This window comes from Pavona decussata, unplaced genomic scaffold (assembly GCF_977016875.1).
Source record: "Pavona decussata unplaced genomic scaffold, jaPavDecu1.1 SCAFFOLD_136, whole genome shotgun sequence".
Classification (NCBI taxonomy): domain Eukaryota; kingdom Metazoa; phylum Cnidaria; class Anthozoa; order Scleractinia; family Agariciidae; genus Pavona; species Pavona decussata.
This window is the reverse complement of record NW_028145549.1, coordinates 28,277-41,627: the sequence shown is the minus strand read 5'-3', so window position 1 is coordinate 41,627 and position 13,351 is coordinate 28,277. Positions and strand designations below refer to the sequence as shown.

At 37.3% G+C, this 13,351-nt stretch overlaps 1 protein-coding gene and 1 pseudogene across 1 annotated transcript; both read right to left on the bottom strand.

Moving 5' to 3' along the window:
* Positions 1 to 1,609: 1,609 nt before the first annotated feature.
* LOC146467387 (tachykinin-like peptides receptor 86C) lies at positions 1,610 to 2,850 on the bottom strand (annotated as a pseudogene).
* A 4,612-nt stretch (positions 2,851 to 7,462) lies between these two features.
* LOC146467386 (tachykinin-like peptides receptor 86C) lies at positions 7,463 to 8,711 on the bottom strand. Its single transcript, XM_085125960.1, has one exon. The coding sequence runs from the start codon at positions 8,649 to 8,651 to the stop codon at positions 7,644 to 7,646; it is 1,008 nt and encodes a 335-aa protein (XP_084982086.1). The 5' UTR covers positions 8,652 to 8,711; the 3' UTR covers positions 7,463 to 7,643.
* Between the last annotated feature and the right edge of the window lie 4,640 nt (positions 8,712 to 13,351).

Here is a 13,351-nt window from a genome sequence, read left to right as displayed (position 1 = left end):
AGAATTTCGTTATCTTTACATCTAAAAATTTGAACTGAAAACTACGATATGACACAGTGGTTTGTGGTTCGGATGCTATTTTGAGCAACATAGACTGTTTATTTTTCTCCAGCTTAAATGTAAATTAAAAGTTCTAGTGTGTCTTGTTTTGAATAAGAAAAAGTAATGTTACACTGATGTTAGAGAGAAACATCGATGATTAGTGTCAGACTCGCAAGTCATTTCTAATTTTGCAGGCATCGTCACTAGCCGTTTCTGTTTTGAAACAGCCGACTGATGAAGTTATTATAGTTTCCGAAAAAATAAAACAAAAACTCAACGCGTACTTTACCTGCAGTATCCTTAAGTGCCAAGCGATATTAAAAATATCATTTTTTCGGGGCGAAACGAAGGTAAAATATGTGAAATGTTCTCACGTTTTCGGGCAACGCCAAACGAAGCTTTCTCACGTCGGGCCCCGGAACAGAACGTCTGGATATTTCCCGCCAGACATGCGCAATGTGACATTTGGGTTTTCCCTCACAATCTCACGTCGCCGTTGCCGTTCCCGTCGTCGATGCTTAAAGTCTCTAATATTCACTACAACGCGGACGCGGTTCTTATGATTTCAGTTAATGTGGCTGAGTCACCAAAATGGGAGTTTTGCTGTTCGGTCTGCGCCGAATATCCGTAGCCGAGTATCGACGGTCATCATGAAAATACCCAGACAATAGTAGGCAATAAAATAATTAATTGAAATAGCTATTTTCCGGATATGGAAAGAAAGGTTAAATGGTCATTTGCCCGGAAAACGTTTTTTTTATGGAAATGGCATTCACTTACTCATATTAATTATGACCTTCTCGGCCAATGGCAAGAAGATGGCCAGTGATATAGCCACTTTATCGAAAACTGGTTATATCAAATAACTTCTTTTCCGGCCAACAGTAAACACTAATAATATTTATAGCAAACACTTTTTGAGAATTGGTGACATACAATAAAAATCTTTCTGTGAAAGCGGATAATTATATAAATAACTGGAAAAAATATCGAAGTTATGATAGGAAAATTCATTTCTCAGGACTACACTTTTGATCGCAACTAACGCTCACTTGGTGCACCTGCTTTTAAATTTTAGCCACAAAACCAAGATTTCCACATAAACCCCATTCGAGCGCTCTAAGAGATTCCCACAAGGACTCTTTGGTGTCATTGCCGATGCGTTTACGTGTGTAGCATTGCCTATGTAGCTTTGCATTTGATAGGGATTTTTTCAATGCAAAATTGTCCAGTTTTTTTTATAACGGTTAACTTATACTATAGAAGGGAGAAAACCCTCGTTTTCAGCCCATTTGTAACAAAACGAAGTGCGCCAAGATCCCGATCACTAAATTATATTCCCTCATATCTCGCCTCCAAAAAGAACAACAACAACAACAACACATCGGAACTAGAGAATACAGAATGGTAAATGCATATTTCACCGGATTTTTTTTTAATATTTGATCTATAAGCTGGCTAATAACATTGTCGACAATTTACAATTGTATCTGCAGCAAAAAAGATTACACCTATTTCGACGCAACACTACAAAGTTCTTTCCTTCACTTTCTATGAACCTGTAATTTCATAGGCTTGTTTCTTGTGCACGCTTACAGCAGATAATTCTTTTGAACTCCTTTCGATAATTAGAACTTTGCAAAGCATATACGAGTGGATTAAAAAACTAGTTAGCATTTATAAGAAACTTAACCATTCTATGAACAAAATACAAACGTTCCCAATTATCGGATACAGTAGTTCGGTCAATTGTAGTCAAATATATGAAAAATAATGAAAAAGGCAGAGTACATATGCAAAACAGTATTGTAAGCCAAACTAACAGCTTAAAAAGCTGTTTCTTTGCACGCTGATCCTCAAGCGCTTGATTGCTTGGACCATTAGCGGGTGTCACGCAAATTGTATTCGTGATGAACAGGCCACGGAAAATTTCAAAATAGCAAAAGAACACTATCACGCATGGAATGATTTCAAAGAAAACGCAAGTGTAAATTATATAGCTGCCATGATCGGAATATTCGTCAAGACTCCATGGCCGTTTGCATGGATAAGTTGACAAAGGATCGTTGTCTATCGTATTTGTCATGAAGTCGGGAATGCAGGATAAAACAGCAGTTACCCACAAAAACGCAACGGCATAAGGAAGTCTTTTCTTGGTTAATCGTAATCCAGTGTAAAACGGTTTCACAAGTGCCAGGTATCTTTCAGTGGCAAGGGTACAAACGGTTAAGGCACCAACGTTCGCGGTGATCGGCACCAATGCATTGCCCACGAAGAATTTGCAGATAAAATCTCCCATTGTTTTGTGGACGCTCATTTTGTTCAGGGAGTAGTCATACATTCCCGGGCAAAGCAACAGCGTCGTTAAATCCGCCACTGCCAAATTCATCAAGAGGTAGTTGGTAGTCGTGTGCATCGAAGGTGTTTTTCGTACGATGGTGATTATGATGCAGTTAGCGGGAACACCGATTGCCACTATGAGTGAATTTATAACGGCAAACAAAATATCCTGACGAGAAAGGGGACTGTCGTCATAAAATGTTGAGTTATTTGAAGCCATTGAATAAAGAAAATTCTGCCGAGTCCGTATGTTACTGTGCTTTAAACGAACTCAGTATGAGGTCAGCTGGTTTGCTCCGTGTATTTAATGGCTTCGATATAATTATTATTCAATAACATATTGACTTTAAGGTACACAGTAGACAGTATCCAGCTTAGCTACGTTTAGTTTGTGAATGTGTATATGTCATCGTGTTCAAATTGTAAAAGTAAACTCACAGTATTAACTTACAACGTAAAAAACACGAAGTAAAAAAAAAGAATTGCGTACACCTAAGTTAATGTTTAGGATGCTTAGAAACATGCCTAAAAGAAAGTATATCGCTTATTATTGCGGCCTGTGATATATGGTAATTTATTAAACGAACTTCGAAGTCCTCATCATATGCCTGATTGATAATATATATGTCCGACTTTCTCATTTTCATTTCCTTAAATGTCATCTAAGCTTCGAAAGTTATTGTGATAACGCCAAACTTAACCAAAAATTTATTTGGAATTATTGACGTTTTTACGACAGGTTTCATTAAAAATGTTGACAAGCCAAATGTGTCTTTTAACGAAACGCTTTGTTTTCCTTTTTGGTAGTTAATTCACTTTTCTTAATGCTAATATGAAGTGGACAAATGAGACTAGTTAAGGGGAGACTTCTAAGGCTCATTTCACTGCGTAGTGCTTTCTTGATTAAAGCTGAAGACAGGCAAAAGAATAACAAATTATTTTAAAAAAGTGCCGGCTTTGAATAATCTTATGTCCGTAGTTTTAATGCCCCTGAAAAGTTTCTCTGATCGCAGTAAGCGTTATGCCAATATTTAAAAGAGCTGACAAAAGGAAACGGCATAGCATTGAAGTAGCTTGCTATATCCATAATGCTCATGACCCCTTGATGAGCGGTATATTTCTAAATGGAACAATTTTGCCTTTATTTCAATGAAGTGTGGCTTTTATGAAAACAGTCTGGCGGGTGGGGTAAAGAACGTTGCAAACTACAATTTCTGTGCCTGAAACAGCTGTAACACGGACTTTGACTAAGACTGTATTCGAAGATGACCAGGTTCGGTCACCTGCGAGATCTCAGACACCAAGTGAACGACAACGAGTTATCCCTGTAAATTATTTTGCCGTCTGAGAAACACTATTTCATCGGTTCTAGTAAAAGCCCATATTACATCTGACCGGCACGATCGTCTTGAAATCTCGAATTAAATGAATATTCGTTATTTTACGATGAAAAAAGAAATTGTTCTTGAATATTTGAAGTCGAAGCAAAATTTTCCTTGCCTCTTAAATTTACAACAATTAGAAAGCTCTATTCTGTCAAAACGTAGATTGAATTTCTCCCAAATTGAAACAACGTTTTCTTAGTATGACTTCCCCGGGGCATGCCATGTCGGGTGAGTTCCGGCTATCCTTAGTTACGACCACTTGAAGATGGCGGATATTAGCGACGCAAGAGGAAAAAAGGTTTAGCTGATAACTCATAATAATAATACGAGACAGTGATCTTAGATTATGCCATGTTTTACAGTTTCGCTTAAGCAAAAGTCACAATTTGTTTCTTTAGTAAACATGGTAAATATTTGGTAAATTATGATTTTAAGTAGCAACCGTTCTTTGATGATCTGCAACGCCTGTTTCGAAACACAGTAGCACCTCGGTAATGTGAATTAATTTTCTGGTAAAAACATTTGAAGCCACCATCTATAAGAATAATCATCATTATCATTCGTGTAAGTGAGTATGGCGTGCATTTTTTATATATATATATACACTTGATTGAAAAAAGTTGTCTCGTGTAAAGTGTGCATCGTAAACGAGGCGACTTAAATGGAATTATGGGATGATCCAATTAGCAAGCACGTGTTTCGTGTTTTTCCAATTCGTCTGCAAGAAAAATATGAATTTGAAACCGTAAAATCTGCATGTGCCTTTTTTCTCAACCAAGATTAATACAAATAAGCTAATAGGCCAGACGCTTCTCAAAGCACCGTTGGGTCTTTTCGTTGAGGGTCACTCTATACTTTTTATCTGACAACGTAGTTTCAACCAAGGGTATATTTCAATTGTAATTTTTCTTTCCAGTGGGTGGGCGGATGAATTAGATTATATGTCACATATAGAGAGAGACTTGCATCTGGTAAAATGAACTGCTCAATTTATTTTATATGTCGGTTCAACTTATAATTGAAACCCATTTTAATTTAAACCAGGAAATCCCACAAAGATGCACTCCACCATTTGTTTTTACTCAGTATTAAACAGCAGAGAGGCGTTTAATTTGTATTTTTGTGGTCTATCCATAGACCACAAAAATAACATACAAAAAGACAATGGTCAGAAAAACTAAAAGGAGCTGTATGGCTTACCATTGTTGGCCTTATTATTACGGATTAAGCTTAGTGAAATATGTAGTAATGACGTCTGCACTCTGTAGACGTTCCCACGCAATTAAATACCAATTCTTATTTACCTTCAGGTCTGACTGATAGTATTTCCATTTCCTTTTCTTGTTATCGGTTTTCTCGGTGTCATTAAAGGTCCATAAGTTCTCTTTATGTTGCCAAAGATAGGAAAAAAAATCAAATAAAGGTGATTGACGTTTTGGAAGACAGTTTTTTTGTGTGAAAGGTTTTTGCAAAACCCTCGTGTTTTGGAGAAAAATCTCGTTTCTAGGTAGTTAATACACAATTTGTCCATTTCACGTGAACAGATGTGAGAAAGGTTAAAAAAAGACATTTGTTTCATTTGGTTACACTAAGGCTCCTTCACTGGAAGGTGCGTTATTGTCGCCTGAAGCGGGAGGCAGAATGATCTGATAAATACTTCGGTTTCTAGTCATTTGATGTTTAACATAGGCAATCTTCGAGCGGCGTAAATACGACGGCCTTTTTGCGAAATGAGGATAGCCTAATGAACTAAATAATTCCCAGCTGGAGTTTGAATACAGATTGAGATCTGATACGGAAGACAACTTGCCTAAAATTATAGCCTGTGTGACATTGCTCGAGTCACATTTTATCTCCTTTTATGCAAAGGTTGAAGTTCTTACTTTGAATAATTCAAAAATACCGGTGAATTGAAGGCGGCACTTGGGCCTTAAGACTAATGGCCGCACGATTTTATTAACAAAAGACGCCATTAGCATGCATCCGTACAGGAAACAAAACAAGCTCCAAACAAACGCACTCTGTTAATTAAAAGTGCTCGACAAACTTAAAACTCGCTGAAAATTTGAACATGATGTGTTAGATAGTTTTTGAGAAATTAACGTTGAAAGTGCCGAGATGCCTGGCAACTCTGTCACCCAGCCATATTTCTTGCCTGGTAAATTTAATTTAACAGCTTTACGAGCTAAGTTCTCTGAGAATATTCAACAGATCACACTGATATTCATCCTGATTACCAGGTTTGACATGCGTTTTCAGTTTACGTTGTCCATTTACATGTACGCTAATGAGGCAAAAAAGAAACAATGGCGTCGGCAAAAATTCTTACTGAAACTTCTACTTGCCAACCAACTGCAATATTTAGTAAGCCCTGCATTACATTTTAATGCAGTAATTTGGTCCGGCACCAAGGTTACCTCTGTAATGAGGAAGAAATCATTTAGAGCCGAAACGAAAAATGTTTTAGAAGGTAGCCAGAAAATGTGTAATTGAAACAAGTCTAATTTGTAACCAGGTTGGGTTACGAATATTTTAAAGAAACAGTCACTCAACAAGAGCTCCCTTAAAGGAGACGTTAAGTTAAATTTGTGATCTAAAATGTTAGACCAACTTCGCCCGATGATAATACTACCACAAAAGCAGCTTGACACTAAATTATGAATGATTCCCTTGTTCGGAGGCATTTTCATCAGATCAGTTAAGTTAAAACTAAACGATAGAAATCGTTGGACAAACGTTTTTAACGAGAAGATGACATTTGAATTCAAAATCTTCGATTAGCCCAACACTGCACTTTACATCCGGGTTCTCACGGTCCAGTGCGCTACTTGCCGGACAAGCAATATTCACTACAGCGCGGACGCGGTTCTTATGATTTCATTTAATTTATTTCAAATATATCTCAATATATTAATGTGGCTGAGTCACCAATGTGGGAGTTTTGCTGTTTGGTCCTCGCTGAACATCCGTAGCTGAGTACAATATCGAGGGTCATCATGAAAATCACCTTTAGTCGAACCAGACAATAACAAGTAAGCAATAAAATAGTTATTTGAAAGAATAATTTTCCGGCTACTGGCAAGAAAGATTAAATGGTCATTTGCCCGTAAAAGGTCTTTATGGAAATGGCGTTCACTTACTCGTATTAATTATCACGCTCTCGGCCAATGGCAAGAAGATGGACAATGATATTAATAACGACTTTATCGAAAACTGGTTATATCAAATAACGTCTTTTCCGGCCAACGGCAAAAACTTATAATATATATAGGAAACACTTTTTTGAGAATTGGTGATATACAATAAAAACCTTTCTGTGAAAGCGGATATATAAAAAAAAAATATCGAAGTTATTCAAGGAAAATTCATTTCTCAGGGTCACACTTCTGCTCGCAACTGACGCTCACTTGGTGCACCTGCTTTAAGTTTTAGCCACAAAACCAAGATTTCCATATAAGCGCCATTCGAGCGTTCTAAAAGATTCCCACAAGGACTCTTTGGTGTGTCATTGCCCATGCATTCAACTATGTAGCATTGCCTATGCGGCTATGCAAAATTGTCCATTTTTTTTTCTAACGGTTAAATTATACAACAGAAGGGAAAAAACCCTTGTTTTCAGCCCATTTGTAAAACGAAGTGCGCCAAGTTCCCGATCAATGAATTATATTCCCTCATATCTCGCTTGCAAAAAGAAATACAACAACAACACATCGGAACTAGAGAACACAGAATGGTAAATGCGTATTTCACCGGATTTTTTAAATATTTGATCTATAAGCTGGCTAACATTGTCAACAATTTACACTTGTATATGCCGGAAAAAAGATTACAAATCACCTGTTTCGTTACAAGACCACAAAGTTCTCTGTTTAACTTTTATGAACTGTAATTGCACTGGTTCGTTTCTTGAACACGCTTACAGCAGACAGTTCTTTTGAACTCCCTTCGATAATTAGAACTGTGCAAAGCACATACGAGTGGATTAAAAAACGAGTTAGCATTTATAAGAAACGTAACCATTCTATGAACAAAATACAAACGTTCCCGATTATCGGCTACAGTAGTTCGGTCAATTGCAGTCAAATATATAAAAAATAATGAAAACGGCAGAGTACATATGCAAAACAGTATTGTAAGCCAAACTAACAGCTTAAAAAGCTGTTTCTTTGTACGCTGATCTTCAAGGGCTTGACTACTTGTACCATTAGTTGGTGTAACGCAAATTGTCTCCGTGATGAAAAGTCCACAAAAAATTTCCAAATAACAGAAGAAAACCATCACGCATGGAATGATTCCAAAGAAAACGCACGTATAAATTATGAAACCCTTGTGATCAGAATATTCGTCAAGACTCCATGGTCGTTTGCATGGATAAGTTGAGAGAGGGTTGGTGTCTAAGGTATTTGTCATGAAGTCGAGAATACAGGATAAAACAGCAAATACCCACAAAAACGCAACGACATAAGGAAGTCTTTTCTTGGTTAATCGTAATCCAGTGTTAAACGGTTTCACAAGTGCCAGGTATCTTTCAGTGGCAAGGGTACAAACGGTTAAGGCACCAACGTTCATTGAAATGGGGACTATGGCATTTCCCACAAAGACTTTGCAGATAAAATCTCCCATTGCTTTGTGAACGCTCATTTTGTTCAGGGAGTAGTCGTACATTCTCGGGCAAAGCAACAGCGTCGTTAGATCCGCCACAGCCAAATTCATCAAGAGGTAGTTAGTAGTCGTGTGCATCGAAGGTGTTTTTCGCACGATGGTGATTATGATGCAGTTAGCGGGAACGCCGATTAAGATCATGAATGAATACATAACGGCAAACGCAATATCTTGTCCAGAAAGGGGACTGTTGTCATAAAACGTTGAGTTATTTGAAGCCATTGGGAAATTCTGAATAAAGAATATACTGTCGAGTCCGTATGTTACTGCGCTTTAAATGCATTTAGTATGAGGTAGGCTGGTCTGCTCCGTGTATTTATAGTCGAAATTTTATTATTTCAGTAATACCATATTGACTTTAAAATTACACAGTAGACAGTATCCAGCTGACCTACGTTCAGTAAGTAAATGTTTTTTTGTGGCCTGTAATAAATGGTAATTAATAAAACGACCTTAGAAGTCTTCATCATATGCCGGGATGATAATATGTTCATCTGACTTTCTCACTTCCATTTTGTTATATGTCATTTAAGGTTTGTAAGTAATATCTTGATAACGCCAAAAGTGAACGAAAATTTATTCGGAATGATCGACATTTTTACGACAGGTTTCATTAAAAATGTCAACAAGCCAAACATGTCTTTTTACGAAACGCTTCTTTTTCCTTTCTGGTAGTTGGTTCACTTTTCATAATGCTAATATGAAGTGCACAAATTGGACGAGTTCTGGGAATACTTCTTTCCTTAAGATGACACAAGATCCTTCAGTCCTAAGGCTCATTTCACTGCGTAGTGTTTTCTTGATTAAAGCTGAAGACAGGAGGAAGAACAACGAAGTTTATAATAAAAGTGTCGGCTTTGAATACCCATTTTCCGGCTACTGGGAAGAAAGATTAAACGGTCATTTGCCCGCAAAAATCCTTTATGGAAATGGCATTCACTTAACTCGTATTAATTATGAGCTTCTCGGCCAATGGCAAGAAGATGGCCAGTGATATTAAATAGCCTCTTTATCGAAAACTGGTTATGTCAAATAACCTCTTTTTCGGCCAACAGTGAACACGTATAATATTTATAGCAAACACTTTTTGAGAATTGGTGATATACAATAAAAACATTCTTGTGAAAGCGGATGTATAAATAACTGGAAAAAACATCGCAGTTATTATAGGAAAATTCATTTCTTAGGACTACACTTTTGATTGCAACTAACAAGTACTTGGTGCACCTGCTTTTAAATTTTAGAAGACAGGTAGAAGAATAACAAAGTTTATAATAAAAGTGTCGGCTTTGAATAATCTTATGTCCGTAGCTTTAATGCCCAAAATTTCCTCTAATCGCAGTAACCGCCGTCATGCCAATAGTTAAAAGAGCTGACAAAAGAAAACGACGGCATGGCATTGAAGTAGCTTGCTACATCCATAATGCTCATGACCCCTTGATGTGCAGTATATATTTCTAAATGAAACAATTTTGCCTTTAATTTAATGAAATGCAGCTTTTATTAAAACAGTCCGGCGGGTGGGATGTAGAACGCTGCTAATTACACTCTTTGTGCCGCTACTATTACAAGAACTTTGCATAAAAACTGTATTCGAAGATGACCATGTTGTCACCTGCGAGATCTCAAACACTAAATGAACGACAACGAGTTTCCCTGTATATTATTTTGCTGTCTGAGAAACACTGTCTGATCGGTTCCAGTAATTGCGCATACTGACATCTGACCACGATCGTCTAGAAATGTCGAATTAAATGAATATTCGTTATTTTACAATGAAAAAAGAAATTGTTCTTGAATATTTGAAGTCGAAGCAAAATTTTCCTTGCCTCTTAAATTTACAACAATTAGAAAGCTCTATTCTGTCAAAACGTAGGCTGAATTTCTCCCAAAATGAAACAACGTTTTCTTAGTATGACTTCCCTGGGGCATGCCGTGTCGGGTGAGTTCCGGCTATCCTTTGTCTTCTTTACGACCACTTGAAGATGGCGGATATTAGCGACGCAAGAGGAAAAAAGGTTTAGCTGATAACTCATAATAATAATAATACGAGATAGTCAGTGATCTTAGATTATGCCATGTTTTACAATTTCGCTTAAGCAAAAGTCACAATTTGTTTCTTTAGTAAACATGGTAAATATTTGGTAAATTATGATTTTAAGTAGCAACCGTTCTTTGATGATCTGCCACGCCTGTTTCAAAACACAGTAGCACCTCGGTAATGTGAATTAATTTTCTGGTAAAAGCATTTGAAGCCACCATCTAAAAAAATAATCATCATTATCATTCGTGTCAGTGAGTATTGCGTGCATTTTTTTTTATATACACTCGATTGAAAAAACGTTGCCTCGTATAAAGTGTGAACCGTAAACGATGAGACCTGATGGAACTATGGGATGATCCAATTAACAAGCGCGTGTTTCGTGTTTTTCCTATCTGTCTGAAAGAAATATATGAATTGGAAGCCGTAAAAACTGTATGTGCCTTTATTTTCAAACAAGAATAATACAAATAAGCTAATAGGCCAGACGCTTCTCAGAGCATCGTTGGGTCGTAACGTTCACGGTCTATAGTTTTTACCTGACAACGTTGTTTCAACCGAATGTATATTTCAATTTTCATTTTCTTTTCCAGCGGGTCGGCGGATGAATTAGATTATATGCCATATATATAGAGAAATGAACTGCTCAATTGATTTTATAGCGGAGCTCGGCGCGCCGGAGGCGCGCACGCGGAGCCCCTTAGCTAAGAGAATTTGGTAACCCGTGAAAGCGTAAAATTTTTGTTTGGTTATTACGTCACTTGTCCGTTCGACTGTCCGTCCGTACGCAATCCCACAATGCTAATGCGCCCGTGTTTGTTTGGCGGGAAGTTGCATGGCGAGGTGCGTTACAACAGAAATGTTAAAGAGCACACAATACAAACGTTGACAAACGTGGAAAGAAAAAAAAGGGAGAGATAAAGAAATCAGAAAAGCGGGGACGATTAAGCAAAGTTCAACGTGAAAGAGACGATAGATAGCAAGTTATTAGAGCAGGCCGGCCGGAAAAGTAAGTTTAAAGAAGCCTCGCATTTGTCTATATCACCCGTTTATGATCAGTTATGGCAACTTTCAGAACTCTAAAATAGCTTTACATAGGCTCTTTAATCGCTTTCGATATCACTAATATTCGAGGAGAAGTTAATTTTTGAAAAATATATTTCGTGGCCGTGTTTTCGTGTTTTTCATTCGCACCGCACGGCTCTCATGTGATTGTAAACACACACAAGTTTAAAAGCTGTTAAATAATTCTACCAAACACCAAAGAGTATTTTCCTGTATTCTCCTTTTCTTAACGTTTATTGAGAGACTAGAATTATTAATAATAAGAAGCAGAATGGACACAATTTTGAATTTCCAAACATTTTTCCCCGGGAGCTACTAACTTGCTCTCGCAAAAAAAACCAAGTTTACGTAATTCCGACAGCCGTTTTAACAGATCATTTGTAAATGAAAATATTTTCTTCCAGGCAAAAATCGATAATTTTTTATGCTACGTGTTTCATTTTTTGAACATGTTGTTTCATGGCTGTTTTTTTTTTTTTTTTTTTTCATTCGCTCCGCACGGAAAGAATTGTACCAAAAGCCAAAGACTATTTTCCCGTATTCTCCATTTGTTAACGTTTATTTAGATACTAGAAATATTACTTTAGGAGCAGAATTGACACAGTTTTGAATTTCCAAACATTTTTCCCGGGAGCTATCTTACTCTCGCAGCGAAAATACCATGTTTACGTGATTCGACGGCCGTTTTCAGGTCATTTATAAAACGGAAAATGTTTTCTTCCAGGCAATAATCGATAATTTTTCTCTATGCTACGTGTTTAAAGCTTTACCGACAGATGCTTCAATCGTCTATTACAGTGCGACGTACTGTAAATTCTCGATACCATCGATATTCGTGTAGAAATTATAAATTTTTGAAAAATATTTTTTCGTGGTCGTATTGTTTTCATTCGCAAACAGAGATAAACTAACAACAGAGTTAGGAACCGAGTTGGCAACCGAGTTAGGAACCGAGTTGGGAACCGAGTTAGGAACCGAGTTAGGAACCGAGTTGGGAACCGAGTAAGGAGTTGGCAAGCGAGTTAAACAAACTTTGGGCGATATGGTTATTGATTTGAGACAAGTTTTTGGCTGTTTTTTTTGTTGTTGTTGTTGTTTTTTAAAGTAAATCGTCTTTGTATTAGCCTAGCATCAGTTCCGATCAGCACTTTAACTCTAAACTAGGGGTTTCGCCTGGTTAGAAATAGAATGTCCTATTTGAAGTTGAACCAAGAATTTTGAAGTCAGTCAGGTTATAGTCGGGATGACCACTCATTGCTCAACAACTTTCTTGTAATAACTTTGTTTTAACCGATCTAACAATGAATCAATGAAGCCGAGTTTACAACGAAACCTAAACCATGTTTTTTTAAGGCCCAGTTCAGACGCCGAACTTAATTCAAATTAAGGTCGGCCCAAATCACGAAAATCGCGCCTTCTGATTCAGACGCCGAACTTAATTTACTTGGAGCAAAGCCAATCGAAATGTCAGCGGTTTTTTATTTTTTTATTTTTTATTTTTTATTTGAAATACGTTATAATAATTTATGCATTAGGTTCGGCTCATGAAAAGTTCGATGTCTGAATCAAAGCCGTTCCAAAGCCGAAATTCCCGGCTGAGCCCTTCCAAATTGAAACAGCCGTTCTCAACTGATTCAGACGCCGAACTTTTCATGTACATAATTCGAGGTATCAGGTTCGGTTCATAAAAAGTTCGGCATCTGAACCGGGCCTAAGACTAAAGTTCAAATGTGAACGAGAGAGGCACGAGAAAGAGCGGAAAAGATATTGCGAGCCCCTAAAAGAAAAGGACCGCTACGCAGCCTATGTGTAGCCT